We start from the raw sequence: 20709 nt of genomic DNA on the forward strand, positions 1-20709 counted from the left end.
CCGGCCACTGCACTCCAGCCCGGGCGACAGAGCGAGACTCTGTCTCAAAAAAAAAAAAAAAGAAAAAGAAAAATAAAGAAGGGAATCGAGAAGGCGAGATAAATGGCATACAAACCACTTCTTTTTTGAGACAGGGTCTTGCTCTGTCACCCAGGCTGGAGTGCAGCGGTGCCATCATAGCTCACTGCCACCTCCGCCACCTGGGCTCAAGTCATCCTCCCACCTCAGCTTTCCAAGAAGCTGGGACTATAGGTGCGCACCACCACACCTCGCTAATTTTAAAGCATTTTTTAGGGATGGGGGTCTCATTCTGTTGACCAGGCTGGTCTCAAACTCCTGGGCTCAAGCGATCCTCCCACCTTGACCTACCAAAATGTTAGGATTACAGGCATTTGGTTAGGATTACAGGCATGAGCCAATGAGTTCAAGCCCAAACCACTTTTATGACAGTTATCCTTAGAACACTCTATTCTTCCCATTTGGTACAAAGCATGTACAATCATGGGGTATTATCCATTTTTTAGTATGTTCAGGTGCTGGCTGGGCGTGGTGGCTCAAATCTGTAATCCCAGCACTCTGGGAGGCTGAGGTGGGTGGAGTTTGAGACTAGTGTGGCCAACACGGTGAAACACTGTCTCTACTAAAAATACAAAAATTAGCCAGGTGTGGTGGAGGCAGGGGTTGCAGTGAGCCGAGATCGCACCACTGCACTCCAGCCTGGGTGACACAGCGAGACTCTGTCTCAAAAACAAACAAAACAACAATAAAAACAAAGATGCCCAACATCACAAATCATTAGGGACATGCAAATCAATACTGTAGTGAGATACCACTTCACACCCATTAAGATAGTTACCTAAAAACAAAAAACCCCAAAAAACAGAAAATAAGTGTTGGTGAGGATGTGGAGACATTACAGCCCTTTTGCACTGGTGGGAGTATAAAATGGTTCAGTCACTATGAAAGAGTATGGTGATTACCCAAAAATTAAAAATAGAACTAAGGTCAGGTGTGGTGGTTCACATCTGTAATCCCAGCACTTTGGGAGGCTGAGGTGGGGGGATCACCTGAGGTCAGGAGTTCGAGATCAGACTGGCCAACACGGTGAAACCCCATCCCTACCAAAAATACAAAAATTAGCTGGGCATGGTGGTATGCGCCTGTAATCTCAGTTATCAGGGAGGCTGAGGCAGAAGAACTGCTTGAACCCAGGAGGTGGAGGTTGCAGTGAGCCAAGATTACACCACTGCACTCCAGCCTGGGTGATAGAGCAAGACTCCATCTTAAAAAAAAAAAAAAAGCAAGCAGCCAGAGAAAAAGCACGACAGCCTCACATGGTGGCTCACGCCTGAAATCCCAGCACTTTGGAAGGCCAAGGTGGGAAGATCACTTGAGCTTAAGAGTTTGAAACAGAGAAACTCAGTTTCTATAAAAAATACAAAAATTACCTGAGTGTGGTGGCACAGGCCTGTGGTCCCAGCTACTTGGGAGGCTGAGGTGGAAGGATCACTTGAGCCCAGGAGTTCAAGACAAGCCTGGGCAACATAATGAGACCCCATCTCTGCAAAAAAATAACACATTAGCCAGGCATGGTGGTACACACCTGTAGTCCCCAGCTACTCAAGAGGCTGAGGTAGGAGGACTGCTTGAGCCTACCAGGAGTTTGAGGCTGCTGTGAGCCACGATTGCACTGCTGCACTCCAGCCTGGGTGACAAAGTGAGATCTTCCTTCAAAAACACAAAAATGAAAACAAAAAACAAATAAAATGAATCCAAACATATCAAGAAAGAGACAGACTGTCAGAATGAATTTAAAAACATGACCCAAACATTTGACGTACAGGAAACACACTTCAAATGCAGTGTTGTTTGAAAGTTAAAATCTAAAGGGATGAATGGCAGAGTAAGGGCCTCCAAAAATCTGCTTCTCCATAAAGGTAACAGAACACTGGCAAATATCCTAAAAATCAACTTTTTCAGAACTCTGGAAATGCTCCTCGAACTGTTCAAATGCCTGAACCTCACTAAGAGCATGAGCTCTGTGGGTTTTAATTTCCCATCTCCCTCTCCCCAGATCTGAAGGAGCCTTGAAAACCAAGAGCCCCCCTGCCACAGCAGCTGTAAAAACAGGAGGAGGTTGACTGGTTTGGGGGCTGTTGCAAGTTCCATTCCCAGGGCACTGGCCCTAGTTGACCTGTCTGGCAGATCCCTGGAAACGTCTACCTGCAAGGCTTGTCTTCCGTTGATCTGACTCAGCATTGAGTTCAGCTCACTCAACATGAACAGCTTTTTCCCCTGGGCGTTTGTCAAAAACCATCAGTGACAACTGTTTAACATCCCATCAACCAAGACAGCAGTAACAATTGACACAAACAAGAAACTGACCAAAAAGCTTAAAAGGAAAAGCTGGGACTCTAGAGGGCCACCAGAACAGTGCACATGCCCAAGAAAGCCAGTCAAGGCCCTGACTGTTCACTTCTGCTGCCCTGGAGGCTCTGTGCAAGCAGGAAGTAAAGGCTACAGCAAATTGCAGACTGCCTGCCAGGGTGTTGGAGGCAAATTCCAATACACACACAGAGGTCCTTGGCAAAGACTGGGAGACAGTCTTTGCCAAAGACTGGTGGTTCAAGACGTTCAAGGAAATCTCTCATCTTCCACTGACCAACTAAGCTGATCAGGCAGAGACTTTGGAGTCCAAACACAACAAAGAATACAGGTTTTACAGAATTTGTTAGGAAAGTCACTAAACACACAAACAGCAACAATGACAATGATAAGCAGCAAAACCAACAAACCCTGAGGAGGGAGGGTCAAATTACTCAGCAAAGGAGACCTATTTTTTTAATATATATTTGTTGTTGTTGCTGTTTGGAGACAGAATCTTGCTCTATCACCCAGACTGCAGTGCAGTGGCACAATCATGGCTCACTGCAGTCTTGACCTCCAGGGCTCAGGCGACTCTCCCACCTCAGCCTCCAGAGTAGCTAGGACGACAGGTGTGCACCACCACACCTGACTAATTTTTAAAATTTTGTGTAGAGATGGGGTCTTACTATGTTGCCCAGACTAGTATTGCACTCCTGGGTTCAAGCAATCCTCCTGCCCCAGCCTCCCTAAAAGCTGGGACTACGGGTGTGCACCACCATGCCCGGCTGATTTTTTATTGTTTGTAGAGATGGGGTCTTGCTATGCTGCCCAGGCTGGTCTCAAATTTCCAAATATAATAGGTCCAAGCTACAATATCCCCTCAACAGATTGTGAGAATAGCTTTTGTGCCCAATCCTCCTCCTTGGGCCAAGTAGTTCCATGATCTACTGCTGCGGTGGAGTGGAAAGTGATGAAGTAGTTTATTTGAGGGACGAGGTCCTATCAGTCACATTTTAGCAGTTTAAAATAATTTCTTCCAGGAAAGGGTGAGAAACAACCTAAAACTATATCCGATGTGTCACATAGTAGATTTACAACTCATAAGGAGCAGTTCTTAAGTGGCCAATCATACTTTATTTTATTTTATTTATTTTTGAGACAGAGTTTTGCTCCTGTCACCCAGGCAATGGCACAATCTTGGCTCACTGCAACCTATGCTCCCAGGTTCAAGCAATTCTCCTGCCTCAGCCTCCCGAGTAGCTGGGATTACAGGTGCCTGTCATCACGCCCAGCTAATTTTTGTATTTTTTGTAGAGATGGGGTTTCACCATGTTGGCAAGGCTGGTCTCGAACTCCTGACCTCAGGTGATCCACCTGCCTTGGCCTCCCAAAGTGTTGGGATTACAGGCATGAACCACTGTGCCCGGCCTGTTTTATTTTTTTGAGATGGAGTTTTGCTCTTGTTGCCCAGGCTGGAGTGCAATGGCACGATCTTGGCTCACTGCAACCTCAGCCTCCTGGGTTCAAGTCATTCTCCTGCCTCAGCCTCCCAAGTAGCTGGGATTACAGGCATGGGCCACCATGCCCAGCCCAACTGTATTTTAATACATCAATGAAAGTCTGACTTCACCCTAAAACCAAAAACTACAATCATGCACTTGGGAAACAGACCCAGTCAAGCAGGGAATAGCCACAGACTCAGTCATGTGGGGGACAGTGTCATTTTTTGATCTCTTAGCATCCTTGGCCCTTTCCAGCTGGGGCCCCCCTCCCTTATTCACAGTACAAGAGTTTCCAGGGATGGGGCACAGCACCCCAGCATTGTGATGAGTTCAGAGGCGGCAGGATTGGCAGCACGGTAGGATGCTGACCTAATAGCCAATCCTGCCCCCGACTCTTCCTTATTAACGGTACCTCGAATCTGGCTGGGGCGGCAATGTACTCAGCTTGCAGTGCTGGATCATGATAGGTTTGAGTTGGTTACAACAGTTCTGTTTTCTATTCCTCTAGCCTGATGGCAGCTAGGGATGGCAAAGTGACCTAGTATTTAAGGTGATGTCTTCTGGGTACTTCTGGAGAAACTTTTGCTCTCCAATATAAAAGGGGCAGACCACATAAGTACCTTACTCCCCTTCTTCCTGCTTTGAACACAGGTATGGTGCCAGAAGCCACGGCAGCCACCTCACACCCTTGGGGTAAAGGCCAAGGCATGTGCGGGGGAGCCAGCCCACACTGCTGAGCCACGTCACGCTGCCACCTACTACCAGATTTCTCATCCTGTAAAAAATACCAACTCCTCGTGGTTTAGGCACTTCGTTGCTGCATTCTGTTGCTTGTAGTCAAAAGCATTCTTATCTGACCTGACAAGTGACTCAATCAGAGTCAGAGAGACATAAAAAGACTTTTGGCTAGGAAAGTTGAGGCATCCTCTCAATTTTCCCTCCTGGACAATATTGAGGAGGGATGTAGCCCCAAGAGCTGCTGCAGGCACCTCAAAACCACAAGGAGTGTGAGCGGCCTGAGGACGGGACACCAGGACAGAGGGGGAGATGTCAGTAACCAATAATGTCACTGATCTCCCTGACCAGCCGTGCCCGAAGGGAGGTCTGTCCTCAACCTAACTTGAGCCAGCATCTTTTTGCGTAAGCCAGTTTGGTTTTCTGATACTTGCAATTCAGTGGGTTCTAGCTAATATGAATAAGCTGTTATTTCTTCAGTGGCCAGCCAACCAGCCCAAACTCTCCATCCCTGTGTTTCCCGACAGTTCAGCCACTGTGACCAACACCAAGAAAGAGGCTACAACCAAGAAAAGTGGGCACCACTCACCTTCTTGTTTCTTCTGTTCAAGTTTCATCTTCTTTGCCAGTAATTTCTTCTCTTTTAACTTCTGGCTAAAAATGTAAAACCATATACATTGATTCCTTAACTACCTTATGGTATATTTTAGAAAATAAACACCTTATTATGGTATCTTTAAAACCTGTGGAATAACACAAACATTACAACAAAATAAGAAAAATATTAGGTGAGTGCAAAAGTAATTGCCGTTTTTGCATTGCTGGAATTTGCTATTTGCTATTGGAATATATTCTTTGTGTGTGTGTGTGTGTGTGTGTGTGTGAGATGGAGTCTGGCTCTGTCGCCCAGTCTAGAGTGCAGTGGTGCAATCTCGGCTCACTGCAAGCTCTGCCTCCCAGGTTCACGCCATTCTCCTGACTCAGCTTCCCTAGCAGCTGGGACTACAGGCACCCGCCACCACACCCTGCTAATTTTTTGTATTTTTAGTAGAGATGGGGTTTCACTGTGTTAGCCAGGATGGTCTCGATCTCCTGACCTCGTGATCCGCCTGCCTCCGCCTCCCAAAGTGCTGGGATTACAGGTGTGAGCCTCCGCGCCTGGCCTGGAATATATTCTTTTTTTTTTTTTTTTGAGACACAGTCTCGCTCTGTCACCCAGGCTGGAGTGCAGCGGCGCGATCTTGGCTCACTGCAAGCTCTGCCTCCTGGGTTCACACCATTCTCCTGCCTCAGACTCCCTAGTAGCTGGGACTACAGGTGCCTGCCACCACACCCATCTAATTTTTTGTATTTTCAGTAGAGACGGGGTTTCTCTGTGTTAGCCAGGATGGTCTCGATCTCCTGACCTCGTGATCTGCCCACCTTCACCTCCCAAAGTGCTGGGATTACAGGCATGAGCCACCGCGCCCAGCCAATATATTCTTTAATAGATGTGATTATGTCATACATCATTTTCATGGGCTTTTTTTTTTTTTTTTTGCTAATGACTTATTACTTGTTTATGTTTAGACTATGAAAACGATGCTAGACAAATAGCAAATTCAAGTGATTTTCTCATTCAAATTCAAAATGGGTAGTAGAGCAGTGGAGACAACTCACAACATCAACAACGCATTTGGCCCAGGAACTGCTAACGAATGTACAGTGCAGTGCTGGGGCAAGAAATTTTGCAAAGGATACGAGAGCCTTGAAGATGAGCATCGTGGCTAGCCATTGGTCACTGGACAACGACCAATTGAGAGCAATCAGGAAGCTGATCCTCTTACAACTACATGAGAAGTAGCTAAAGAACTCAGCATCGACCATTCTACGGTCATTCAGCATTTGAAGCAAACTGGAAAGGTGAGAGAGCTCAATAAGAGGGTGCCTCGTGAGCTGAGCAAAAATAAAAAAAAATTTTGAAGTGTCGTCTTCTCTTACCCTACACAACAACAATGAACCATTTCTCGATCAGATTATGACATGTGATGAAAAGTGGACTTTACATGACAACCGGCGACGACCAGCTCAGTGGCTGGACCAAGAAGCAGCTCCAAAGCACTTCCCAAAGCCAAACTCGCACCAAAAAAAGGTCATGGTCACTGCTTGCTGGCTGGCTGCTGGTCTGATCCACTACAGCTTTCTGAATCCCGGTGAAACCATTACACTGGAGAGGTATGCACAGCAAATTGGTGAGAGGCACTGAAAACGATGCCTGCAGCCAGCGCTGATCGACAGAAGGGGCCAAATTCTTCTCTAGGACAATGCCTGACCACACGTCGCACAACCAGCGCTTCAAAGGTTGAACAAATTGGGCTGCAATGTTTTGCCTCATCCACCATATTCACTTGACTTCTTGTCAACTGACTACCACTTCTTCAAGCACTCTGACAACTTTTTGCAGGGAAAGCACTAACACAACCAGCAGGATGCAGAAAACGCTTTCTTGTTTTGTTTTTTTGTTTTGTTTTGTTTTTGAGGCGGAGTCTGGCTCTCTTGTCCAGGCTGGAGTGCAGTGGCTGGATCTCAGCTCACTGCAAGCTCCGCCTCCTGGGTTCACGCCATTCTCCTGCCTCAGCCTCCCGAGTAGCTGGGACTACAGGTGCTTGCCACTTTGCCCGGCTAGTTTTTTGTGTTTTTTAGTAGAGACGGGGTTTCACTGTGTTAGCCAGGATGGTCTCGATCTCCTGACCTCATGATCCGCCCGTCTCGGCCTCCCAAAGTGCTGGGATTAGAGGCGTGAGCCACCACGCCCGGCCACAGAAAACGCTTTCTAAGACTTCTTCAAATCCTGGAGATGGATTTTTACGTTACAGAAATAAACTTATTTCTCGTTGGCAAAAATGTGTTGATTGTAATGGTTCCTATTTTGATTAATAAACATGTTTGAGCCTAGTTATAATGATCTAAAATTCACGGTCCAAAACTGCAGTTACTTTTGCACCAACCAAAAGTTTTGCATGACTCTGCCAGTGCCAGTCCGTCCTTATCAGCTGCTTTCATTAGGATTCAAGAGCAAATCCCGGGGAGACCTGAGGCAAAGCAACCTTAGAAATAACGGGGATGCTTTTTTTAAAAAAAATTTATGATTATAGAGATAGGGTTGCACTTTGTCACCCAGGCTGGAGCGCAGTGGTACGATCGTAACTCACTGCAGCCTCAGCCCCCTGGGTTCAAACGATCCTCCTGCCCTGGCCTCCCGAAGTGCTGAGATTACAGCTGTGAGCCACCATGCCTGGTCCCTAAAGATGCTTTTTCATTTCAAGATATTTAGGGGCTGTTGTTAGAATCTTGCTCAGCTCTAATTGTAAATGTTGAGGGGCCACTTATGTAAACACACAGATACACATATAAACACACCATGTAGTCACTCGAGGGAGTCATAAACCCTAATCTAAGAAACTTGCTAAATGGGAAGTTTGGCTGCAGCACCTTGTTAAAATACAGATTCAGCCGGGCGCAGTAGCTCATGCCTGTAATCCCAGCACTTAGGGAGGCCAAAGCAGGCAGATCACCTGAGGTGAGGAGTTTGAGACCAGCCTGGCCAACATGGTGAAACCTCGTCTCTACCAAAAATACAAAAATTAGCCAGGTGTGGTGACGGGCACCTGTAATCCCAGCTACTCGGGAGGCTGAGGCAGGAGAAATGCTTGAATGCAGGAGGTGGAGGTTGCAGTGAGCCGAGATTGTGCCACTGCACTGCAGCCTGGGGGACACAGTGAGACTTTGTCTCAAAAAAAAAAAAAAAAAAAAAAAAAAAAATGCAGACGTGAAGGAGACACAGAAATCAATGTGATCACCGAAGTCCTGACTTGCAAGCTCTGGACAAGCTGTAACCAGCTGGAGGGTCATAAGAACTTGCGCTCTGCTCAGGTAATATAAGTCACTGTTCTACACTCATGACCCCTATAGGTCGTGCAGAGGAACTACTACCAACTGCAAGGACTCAGCTCACCCCGTCACCACCCGGGCCCTTAAGTGTCATCACAGTTAGGCCATGCCTCTTACCGCTTCTTCCGGCGCTTTGCAGTCTGCTCCTCTGCAGCAATTTTATTCTTTTCCAGTCTCTTCTGAAACTCTGCATCCAATTTTTGCTGCAACAAAACCCAAATCGTTTAGACGTGCTCGGGTCTGGGTAGACTGTGGGAGGTTTTGCTCAGGCTAAGTAGGAGAGTCCTAGAAGTCACACCACTGGGGGTGCTAGAGGCACTACTCGGGTCCCCAGGGCCATTTTAACTTTAAAAGCCTGTACCAGAGGCAGGGCAGGTAATCAATACATAGCTCTCCAATGGCTGGCGAAGTAACTCTTTCAGTTGATTGAGGCACCACTCAGGCACAGCATGATACAGGAGATGACACAGGAGGGAGTGCAGAGGACACCCTGAGGGCAGCGCTCACTGTCTGCTCAGCCGGGACCTCGGACACTGCCCAGAGCTCATTAGAAGGAATGGCAGGAGGGTTAGAACCATGGAATTTTCAAGCCCTAAGCCCAACCATAGTTACCAGATGGCTGAGTTTTTTGTTTTGGTTTTGAGACGAGGTCTTACTCTGTCGCCTAGGCTGGAGTGCAGTAGCACAATAGCTCACTACAACCTTGAACTCCTGGGTTCGATAGATCCTCCTGTCTCAGTTTCCTGAGTACTTGGGACTATGGGTGCATGCCATTACATCTGGCTAATTTTTATGTTTATTTTGTAGAGACAGGTCTGGCTATGTTGTCCAGGCTGGTTTTAAACTCCTGGCCTCAAAGGATCTTCCCACCTCTGTCTCCCAAAGTGCTGAGTTTACAGGCCACTGTGTCCAGCCACCAAATGACTGATTCTAAAGCAGCATAACACATGCCATCTGCTGCCATGACCTGCTGCTAAGCACGCATCCACACCTACACATATATTTGTATCGACTGCATTACTTCTCAGCAGTTCTGTCTCCAAGCCTCAGTCTCCTCATCTATAAAATGGGGAAAATTGTAATTCCTCTCTCAGAGCTGTTAAGAATAATAATGAAATAAGGGTTTGGGCACAATGGCTTATGCCTGTAATCCCAGTACTTTGGGAGGCTGATACTCGGGAGGCTGTGGCAGGAGAATCACTTGAACCTGGGAGGCAGAGGTTGCAGTGATCGGAAATCACGCTACTGCACACCAGTCTAGGCGACAGAGGGAGAGCTCTGCCTCAAAAAAATAGAAAAGCACCTGTAAACTACAAGGATATCTACTGATTCAAAGTGTCATCTCTTGTTTCTTCCAGTCACAGCCATAAAGGTCAATGGAGCAAAAAATAAGGAGCCGGCAAAGGACGGAGAGGTGCCTTCAACACCTCTGCTGGTCTGCACCACCAGGGCTGTATGCATCTGCTTATAGTGGCACAGAAACCAAACCAAACAAGCCCTCTCTCCGAGGGCAGAAAATATCCCTTCAGGAAGGAAATCAACTTTAATTAACCAACTTTCTGGACGACCAAAAAGCAAATGACTTAACTCTAAAAGATTTGGTTTGCTTAGAAGCTGAGCTGTGAAGGCCGCGTGCGGTGGCTCACGCCTGTAATCCCAGCACACTGGGAGGCTGAGGCGGGCAGATCACCTGAGGTCCAGAGTTCGAGACCAGCCTGGGCAACATGGTGAAATCCCGTCTCTACTAAAAATAAAAAATTAGCCAGGCGTGGTGGCAGGCGCCTGTAATCCCAGGTACTCGGGAGACTCAGACATGAGAACTGCTTGAACCCAGCAGGCAGAGGCTGTAGCAAGCCAAGATCACACTCCAGCCTGGGTGACAGAGCGAGACTCTGTCTCAGGAAGAAAAAAAAAAAAAAAATCTGAGCTGTGAATGTCTTACTCTGTGCTGCTGAAGAAGCCGAATTTACCAGCAAGTGAACGAAACAGAGCCCCAGCTGGCTGCCGTACCTGGCAGAGGCAATGTCTCAAGCAGGGGTGAGTGGGACTGGGCTTTGATGGAGGTGATCTGTCAGTCACTAAAAAATGAGGATGCTCTTGCCTTTTTAAAAAAATCTCAAGAGACTGTCTTTTGCCATTCAAAACAAGAATCTTTGCATCTGCATGGAGGCCAAGGTTTGCGGAACATTTTTTTTTTGTTTTTTCTCTGAATCCTGAATCCATATATAAAAACTTCAGACTAATTTATAGTGTTTGAGACAGCAATCTGCTCTATGTCCTCCCCTCTAAAATAGTTTATAAAAATAAAAGTGTTTCTGATAGTAGTTTCTTTTCCTTTCCCTTCCTCAGTCCCCCCTACCCTCTTTCTTCCTGAGACAGGGTCTTGCTCAGTCACTCAGGCTAGAATACAGTGGCGTGATCACAGCTCATTGCAGCCTTGACTGTCCAGCCTCAAGCGATCCTCCCGCCTCAGCCTCCCAAGTAGCTGGGACTACAGGCAGGTGCCACCACATCTGGTTAGTCTTTGTATTCTTCGCAGAGATGGGGTCTTGCCATGTTGCCTGCGCTCAAACTCCTGGGCTCAAGTGATCCTCCCACCTTGGCCTCCCAAAGTGCTGGGATTACAGGCGTGAGCCACCGCACCCAGCTTGATGGCTTCTATACACAGATCATTATTTTTGACAGGCAAACCCATTGCAGTGACCTGGTAGAATTTTGACAAAAACTGTCTAATACTTCTCACTAGGATTGAGATTGCTACCAACAGAAGATGGCAGGAACAAGAACCACCACCAACACCCAGGGGCCAAAAAAACTACAGGACAAGCAAGTATCAGTTGACAGCCAGCACAATGATGACCCTATCCTGTGCCCAAAGCAGGACTTTTTCTTCTTTTTCAGACAGAGTCTCACTCTGTCGCCCAGGCTGAAGTGCAGTGGCACAATCTCGGCTCACTGCAACTGCCGTCTCCCAGGTTCAAGTGATTCTCCTGCGTCAGCCTCCCGAGTAGTTGGGATTACAGGCATAACCACTGCGCCTGATTAATTTTTGTTTTTGTTTTTTTTGAGACAGAGTTTTCAGCAGATTTTTGTATTTTTAGTAGAGATGGAGTTTTGCCATGTTGGCCAGGCTAGTCTCAAACTCCTGAGCTCAAGTGATCTTCCTGCCTCGGTCTCTCAAAGTGCTGGGATCACAGGTGTGAGCCACTGCACCGGCCTTCCTGTCTTACTATTAATAAAAACCAAAGCTGGGTGTGATGGCCGGGCGTGGTGGCTCACGCCTGTAATCCCAGCACTTTGGGAAGCCGAGGCAGGCAGATCACGAGGTCAGGAGATTGAGACCATCCTAGCTGACACAGTGAAACTCTGTCTCTACTAAAAATACAGAAAAATTAGCTGGGTGTGGTGGCAGGTGACTGCAGTCCCAGCTACTCAAGAGAATGGCGTGAACCTGGGAGGCGGAAGGCGGAGCTTGTAGTGAGCCGAGATCGGGCGACTGCACTCCAGCCTGGGTGACAGTGAGACTCAGTCTCAAAAAAAGCAAAAAAACAAAAAAAACAAAACTGGGTATGATGGCGTGTCAAGTGCCACCTGGGTGGTACCTGTCTGGTCTGTCGTTTTTTAATTGGAGACCAAAGTTCCTCCAGAAATGCCCAGGAGAAAAGTGCCTTTAGTCCCAGCTACAGAGGAGGCTGAGGTCCAACTCGGACAATAGAGTGAGACGCTGTCTCTTAAAATAAAAAAAAAATCAAATGTTATTTGGCAGGTTCCTTTTGATTTTCCAAATGTACATCTGACTTCTTCTAATAAGGGTGAGGGATTGTTGCGTTACTAATTTTAGAATTTGCATCCAAAAAAGTCCCTTTCCTCAGTATGGCCAGGGTGCCTATTATTTCGTAGAATATATTTGTGGCACTTTACAGAGGTTCAAATAAATGCTTTTTTTTTTTTTTTGAGACCGAGTCTCGCTCTTGTCCCTTAGTCTGGAGTACAATGGCACAATCTCGGCTCACTGCAACTCCACCTCCTGGGTTCAAACGATTCTCTTGCCTCAGCCTCCCAAGTAGCTGGGATTATAGGTGTGTACTACCATGTCCAGCTAATTTTTTGTATTTGAAGTAGAGACAAGGTTTCACCATGTTGGCCAGGCTGGTCTCAAACTCCTGGCCTCAGGTGACCCCTCTCCTTGGCCTCCCAAAGTGCTGGGATTACAAGCGTGAGCCACTGTACCCGGCCTCTTTTTTTTTTTTTTTTTTGAGACAGAGTTTTGTTCTTGTTGCCAGGACTGGAGGGTAACGGCACCATCTCGGCTCACTACAACCTCCACCTCCCGGGTTCAAGCAATTCTCCTGTCTCAGCCTCTCAAGTAGATGGGATTATAGGCATGTGCCACCACGCCCGGCTAATTTTTGTATTTTTAGTAGAGACGGGGTTTCACCATGGTGGTCAGGCTGGCCTGGAACTCCTGACCTCAGGTGATCCACTCACCTCAGCCTCCCAAACTGCTGAGATTACAGGTGTGAGCCACCGCCCCTGGCCCAAATGCTTTAAAATGATATTTGTTCGTCTACTTTTTATTAGAGAGGAAGCCACTTTACCCATTAGCATTTTGCTTTGCAGTAGTGTAGTAAAATAAATCAGACTCTAGAAAATTTCTACCTAGAGGAAGTAAAATGCTTTTAAAAATGACACCAAGTGACTGGCGCGGTGGCTCACGCCTGTAATCCCAGCACTTTGGGAGGCCGAGGCGGGTGGATGACCTGAGGTCAGGAGTTCAAGACCAACCTGGCCAATATGGCGAAAACCCATCTCTACTAAAATTACAAAAATTAGCCGGGCATGGTGGCTCACACCTGTGATCCCAGCACTTTGGGAGGCCGAGGCGGGTGGATTACCTGAGGTCAGGAGTTCAAGACCAGTCTGGCCAACATGGTAAAACCCTGTTTCTACTAAAAACACAAAAATTAGCTGGGCGTGGTGGCGGGCAACTGTCCCAGTTACTCGGGAGGCTGAGGCAGGAAAATCGCTGGAACCCGGGAGACGGAGGTTGCAGTGAGCCTAGATTGCATCCCTGCACTCCAGTCTGGGCGACAGAGCGAGACTGTCTCAAAAAAAAGAAAAAAAAAATGACACCAAGAAATAATCATAAAATATTGTACTATTTAGTCATAAAAAGGAACACACTACTGATCTGTACAACAACTGGGATGATTCTTTAAACATGCTGGGTGAAAGAACCCTTGCACAAAAGAGACCATATTGTGTAATTCCATTTATATGACGTTTTAGAGCAGGCACAATTAGTTTCTGGGAGAAAAAAACTGGTTGTCTGGTTGGGGTCATGGTTGACTGGGAAAAGACGTATGAAGGGACTTTCTGGGGTGATCAAATTGTATACTTGTGATCTGGGCATTTGGTTCTGTGTAGACATTAACTTTATTTATTTTTTTTGAGATGGAGTTTAGCTCTTGTTGCCCAGGCTGACTGCAGTGGCATGATCTTGGCTCACTGCAACCTGTACCTCCTGGATTCAAGTGATTCTCCTGCCTCAGCTTCCTGAGGAGCTGGGACTACAGGCACGACCCACCATGCCTGGCTAACTTTTTTGTATTTTTAGTAGAGATGGGGTTTCAGTATGTTGGCCAGGCTAGTCTTGAACTCCTGACCTCAAGTGATCCACCTGCCTCGGCCTCCCAAAGTACTGGGATTACAGGCATGAGCCACCATTCCTGGCCAGATATTACTTTAAAAGGAAAAAGAAAAGCATACACAAATATGAAACCCTATTTAATAATGTGCGTGCTTGAATGTTCAAGAATGGAACGTCCTGATGTTTGCAGCGTATTCTGAAATGCACCAAAACAAACTAACAAAAAACCAACGAATTGATGGGAGGAATAGAGGTATGAGTAGAGCTCTGGAAGGGAGGAATTATAATTTTCCCCATTTTATAGATAAGGAAAATGAGGCTTGGAAACAGGACTGCTGGGAAGACATAATACAATGCATACCAATAGAGGTATGGATAGATCGATAGGTGTGTGATAAAGAAAATCCAGCACAACAGAATTGTTAAGTCAAGGGGGAGTGGATATATGTGTTGCATAATTCTTTTAACTTTTCTGTTTGAAATTTTCAAAATAAAACATTAGGGAAAATTTAAACCAAAGAGACAGCCAGGATATAGAAGAAAATAAGTAAGAATTTATTGGAATGGCCAAAATTGAGTTAGAAAAAATTCTGCTTTTGGGGGCCAGGCACAGTGGCTCATGCCTGTAATCCCAGCACTCTGGGAGGCCAAGGTGGGTGGATCACTTGAGGTCAGGATTTCGAGACCAGCATGGCCAACATGGTGAGACCCCATCTCTACTAAAAATACAAAATTAGCCAGGCGTGGTGGCACACGCCTGTAATCCCAGCTACTTGGGAGGCTGAGGGAGGAGAATCGCTTGAACCCAGTAGGCGGAGGTTGCAGTGAACTGAGATTGTGCCCTTTCACTCCAGCACGTGCGACAGAGTGACAACCTGTCTCTAAAAACGACCCCTCCCCCAAAATATGGTTTCTGAAGCAATTCTCAAATAACCTATAATTATTATAGATTAATAATAATCTTAAAATAGTCTATTATTTGACACCTGTCACAAAGAAATGCCAGCTCCAGAGCCAGGAAGCTCAAATGCTCAAAGAGGCAGATACTATATGCACTTTCACAGTCGTGAAAGTAAGCTGCTGTTCACACTAAATGCACAGCTAACTGCATTTAGGCATTCAGCTAAGAGGGAGAAGAGGGAGGATGACAGAGAGAAGTAACAACTTAAATGGTGTGGGGATCCCATTTGCTGTTCTATCACGTGGCAAATGGCCTAGAGGGAAACGGGGTCTCAGCTGTGCCCTTTCACACACGAGGAAGACTCTCACTGTCCATCCCTCGTCTAGTGTAAGGATCTTGCTATGTTGATTCTGACTGAGGGTTTACCTGGACTCTGCGTGCTATGCTGTCCATAGAAGGCAGACCTCACACCAGCCACAACCAGCGTATCTATTCTTCCTCAAGTGCTTTTTTCTTTTCTTTTCTTTTCTTTTTTTTTTTTTGAGACAGAGTTTCACTCTTGTTGCCCAGGCTGGAGAGAAAATGGCACGATCTTGGCTCACTGCAACCTTCGCCTCTGGGGTTCAAGCAATTCTCCTGCCTCAGCCTCCCAAGTAGCTGGGATTACAAGCATGCGCCTGGCTAATTTTGTATTTTTAGTAGAGACAGGGCTTCTCCATGTTGGTCAGGTTGGTCTCGAACTCCTGACCTTAGGTGATCCCATCTTGGCCTTCCAAAGTGCTGGGATTACAGCCGCGAGCCACCATGCCTGGCCTCCTCAAATGTTTTTCTTCTAAAGGCAGTACATGCACACTGCCCAAACATGGGGGCTCAACCAGCCTTCTGGCTCACTGACCTTCTCAGCCATGGCATCCATGTAGTCCTGTCGCTGGTATTCTCTCCGGCGCAGATGTCTGTACACGTGGAACTCTCCACTGCCGGCCCCAGCACTTGAACCTGTAGCCAGGACAGTCCATGGTTCTAGATGAAATTCAGCTACCAACACAGGTCACCCTTAATCGAAGGGGACTAAAGAAACAAACAGTGGAAGTCGTGGAAGGGACCATGCCTTCCTTTCTCCCCACTGTATAAAGAACTGGCTCAGTACCTGGCATATTGTAGATGTCATTATTTGTTATAAACATGTTGAATGTGAAGTCACTAAAAATCCCACTCAAATTCAGTATCAGGAGGGGCAGACTGTGGTTAAGTGACTTTCTCACCTCCTCCATGATTTCACATTTGCCATGCTAGATTTCCAGTGAGTTGAAAAGACATCTATGATACATTAAATGAAAAAAAGGTGCTTACAAAGTAGTATATGTAGAATAATCATATTTTTGTAAAAGTGTTTTTTCTTAAGTTTTTTTTTTTTTTGTTTGAGACAGGGTCTTGATCTGTCACCCAAGTTGGAGTGCAGTGACGCAATCACAGCTCATTTGAGCCTCGACCTCCTGGGCTCAAGCGATCCTCCTGCCTCAGCCTCCCAAGTAGCTGGGACCATAGGCGTGCACCACTATGCCTGGCTAATTTTTACATTTTTAGTAGAGATGAAGTCTTTCTATGTTGCCCAGGCTGGTCTCAAACTCGAGCAGTTCTCCTGCCTCAGCCTCCTAAAGTGCTGGGATTACAGGCATGAGCCACCACGCCTGGCCTACGTTGCTTTTTAAAGACATAATGCTACTGCACATTAAAGTACAGTAGAGTATAAAGAAAACTGGTATGTACACTAGGAAACTAAAAGAATTTATATGATTCCTTTTATTGCGACATTCACTTTAACTAGGTTGCCTGGAACTAAACCCGCACTATCTCCATGGTATGCCTGTAGATATGTTAATTTATGATCCAACAAAATAATAAAACTATTTTTATTTACAAAAAAACCCACAATGCGTTATTAAGAATAATGCAGGAGATGGCTGGGCACAGTGGCTCACAGCTGTAATGCTAGCACTCTGGGAGGCCAAGGCAGGCGGATCACCTGAGGTCGGCAGTTCAAGACCAGCCTGGCCAACATAGTGAAACCCAGTCTCTACTAATAGCCAGGCGTGGTGGCACAGGCCTGTAGTCCCAGCTACTCAGGAGGCTGAGGCAGGAGAATTGCTTGAACCTGGGAGGCGGAGGTAGCAGTGAGCCGAGATGGTGTCACTGCAAACCAGCCTGGGTGACAGAGTGAGACTCTATCTCCAAAAGAAGAAGAAGAAAAAAAAAGCAACAGTGCAGGAAAAAATTCTATAATACCAAACCATAAGCAACTATAACCCTTAAGCTAAATTTACTGATGTCAAATGAACAAATAAAAGCAACTATATCCCCATCATTGTAAAAGCAAAACACTGAACATGTAAACATTTCCCCTCATCAGAGATTTAACAAATACTAACTACAGGGCTTTTATAGCTACCTTAAAACATTATATTTACACACACACACACACAGACATTACCCATTACATCTCGGACAAATTCTGGGGGAGGTCGAGGTGCCCATTCACTCATTTTCTCTGGAATTGGAACTGCTTTGTCCTGTAACATTTAAACATGAAAGCATTTCTAAGTATAAATCTGCTAACAAAATTACTTCTCTCTTTTTAGAGACAGCTTCTTGCTCTGTCCCTCAAGCTGGAGTGCAGTGGTGCAATCATAGCTCACTGCAGCCTTGAACTCCTGGGCTCGAGTGATCCTCCCGCTTCAGTCTCCAGAGTAGCTAGGACTCACAGGTGTGCACCACCATGCCAGGCAATTTTTTTTATTTTTGTAGAGACAGGGACTGGCTATGTTGCCTAGGCTGGTCTTGAACTCCTTCCTGGCCTCAGGCCATTCTCCCGCCTAGCAACCCAAAGCGCTGAGATTACAGGCAGGAGCCACAAAGTCCACCCCAAGTTACATTTCTTATGACCAAAGAATTTTAATTGACGAATGAAGCAGGATTGCTTTGCTGCTTGGACACAGAGCTGATTTTGTGTTCTTCCCTCTGTCGTGGCTTTATTCATCCTACGTACTCTTGGGTATAACACAGTCCACACCTTCCCAGGGTTACACTTTCCAGAGCAGAACTGAGAAACCTAAGCCATAGTTTCCAGTTAGAAATCGCCAACTTTAACACTACGAGGGGAGAAGAGTCAAGCTTTTCTAGTTAAAGGTATAAAGGACGTTCCCGTTCAATTGTTTTTATGATTGAGGGGACCGAGGCCCGGAGGGGGTGTGGGCGGGAGAGGAGTAACTCGCTCCAAACGTCTCCGCCACTCTCTAATGATCAGCGTTGTTTAGAAAATACCCTTTTGCTAACCCACAAATTCTACCTTTTCAGTCTAACGCTTTTTGTTCACAGAAAGTTAAACTAGAAGGGGTCTTAGAGCACGGGAAGCCGCTCCACCGTGCTTTCATTCAAGCTGGGCTCTCACACAAGGACGGGAAGTTCACTTATCTCCAGGACAGCCTTCTCCTCCTCCTCCCCAAAGACTGCTCTGGGAGGGTCGGATACCAAGTTTCTGAATTTGGAGGTAGAGAAGGTGGACCTGCGGGAACCCAGAGGCGCTGCAGAGGAAGGGGGTAGGCTTCGTCTCACCGGGTTCTTCATGAGCCGCTCCAGCTTAAGCTTCTGCTCCTCCGCGGCATTCTTGGGGATGACGAGCGTCTGCGGCTCTTTCTTGGGCCTCGGCGGTCGCACGGAGGACGCGGCGGAGCTCGCCATAGCAGGCTTCCACTTTCCCCGGCGAGCGGCAGCGGCGGCGGCGCGCAAGTATGACGACAGAGCCGCGCGCCGGCGACGCAGACGCAGTCTCCGCAGAGGGGGACGGAGGCGGGGTTGCGAGCCGGAAGCAGCCTGCTGAATATTCATGAGCCTGAGGCTGGCGTGGGTTATTGTAATCAAAGCTGCGGGGTTTCACTTCCTGTTCCTGAACAACAAATCAATGCAGCTAGATGCTCACGTCCCTGGAGGGGAGGTGGCCCTCCGTGCCTGAGTAACCTGGCCCTAGCCGACCTCTCTTGTCCCCGCGGGCGTCTTCGTGCCACCGAGCAGCCCTGCTGATGCACTCGGCACCTCCTCTCCATCAGCACTTCTCGCCTCCCGCCTTTGTCCGGGCGCTTCCTTGGGTCTGGTGCCCCCTCCTCCATTTCTGACAATCTCCTGTTCACATAAGACAGCGCAAACATGTCACTGAGCTCCCTGAAGACTGGGACCTGCCTCCTTTGTCCCCCTCGAATTACTCTATACCTGGCCCCCAGTAAATACACCTCTGCCAATGAATGACCCTTTCGTAGTGTCAGACAAAGTAGTAAACCTAAGGAACCATGTCTGCTCATTCTGCTTGCAAGCAGGATTTCACAAAGGCCCTGACTCGTGATTGAGCGCAGCCCTCTCCAATAACTCCCTGAACAATAAACTGGGGGGAGGGAGAGAGAGAACACAGGTTCCCACCTTTCTTGCCAATCACTGCATTTTTGGAAAAGACAAGTTCAATGATCCTAGCCCTTGCCTCTTCCTGTACATAATCTCTGACAGTATTAATGGTTATGCTTCTATAACTTTTTTTTTGTTTTTTGGTTTTTGTTTTTTTGTTTTTGTTTTAGAGACGGGATCTTGCTTGGTTGCCCAGGCTGGAATGCAGGGACTCGATCATAGCTCACTGTGGCCTTGAACTCCCGGGTTCAGGCACTCCTCCCACCTCAGCCTCCCAAGTAGCTGAGACTATAGGCGCATGCCACCACGCCCAGTTAATTTTTTTATTTTTATTTTTTGCAGAGACAAGGTGTTGCTGTGGTGCCCAGGCTGGTCTTGAACTCCTGGGCTCAAGTGATCCTCCTGCCTGGGCCTCCCAAAGTGCTGAAATTATAGGCGTGAGTCATCATGCCCAGCCAAGCCTCTATAATCTATAACTAGATATACCCTCACACACAAGCCTTGATGAAATTTTGCTCTATTGTAACTTCTGAGCACATTAGATAAAACCTTTTTTTTTTTTTTTTTTTTTTGAGACAGACTCTCACTCTGTTGCCCAGGCTAGAGCACAGTGGTATAATCTCTGCTCACTGCAGCCTCCCGGGTTCAAGCGATCCTCCTGCTTCAGTCTCTCGAGTAGCTGGGATTACAGGCACCCCCCACCATGCCCGGCTAATTATTGTATTTTTAGTAGTGACAGAGTCACCATGTTGGCCAGGCTAGTCTTGAACTCCTGATCTCAGGTGATCCGCCCACCTCGGCCTCCCAAAGTGCTGGGATTACAGGCATGAGCCACCTCACCTGGACTGATATAACTTCTGAGCACATGCAGAGCACCAACAACTGTATATAAATGTTTGTATATAAACTGTATATAAATATAAATATAAAATGTGTGCTGAAACTCTGTTTTGGAGCAGTTTAACTCTACGAAAGACTTTCCCTGGTTACAGTCCTCAGTAAGATTGAAAAAAACTAACCTTAATTTTTTAAAAGCCTGATTTTTTGTTTAGTTGACATTGAGAAAGAGAAAAGGCCCAGCATGGTGGCTCAAAACTGTAATCCCAACATTTTGAGAGGCCGAGACGGGCAGATCACTTGAAGTCAGGAGCTCAAGACCAGCATGGCCGACATAGTGA

The 20709-nt window shown here is 46.8% G+C and overlaps 1 protein-coding gene across 1 annotated transcript in view; it reads right to left on the bottom strand.

Moving 5' to 3' along the window:
• Positions 1-18876, bottom strand: part of PRKRIP1 (PRKR interacting protein 1) — a 31136-nt gene extending 12260 nt beyond the window's left edge. The window contains exons 1-5 of the mRNA XM_008018432.3: positions 18695-18876; positions 17574-17652; positions 15981-16081; positions 8652-8737; positions 5194-5258 (exon numbers count right to left, since the gene is read on the bottom strand). Of these exons, the coding sequence (XP_008016623.2) occupies positions 5194-5258; positions 8652-8737; positions 15981-16081; positions 17574-17652; positions 18695-18820 (457 nt within the window). The 5' untranslated portion in view covers positions 18821-18876. The remainder of the gene's footprint in view (positions 1-5193; positions 5259-8651; positions 8738-15980; positions 16082-17573; positions 17653-18694) is intronic.
• Between the last annotated feature and the right edge of the window lie 1833 nt (positions 18877-20709).

The sequence above is a fragment of the Chlorocebus sabaeus genome, chromosome 28 (assembly GCF_047675955.1).
Source record: "Chlorocebus sabaeus isolate Y175 chromosome 28, mChlSab1.0.hap1, whole genome shotgun sequence".
Classification (NCBI taxonomy): domain Eukaryota; kingdom Metazoa; phylum Chordata; class Mammalia; order Primates; family Cercopithecidae; genus Chlorocebus; species Chlorocebus sabaeus.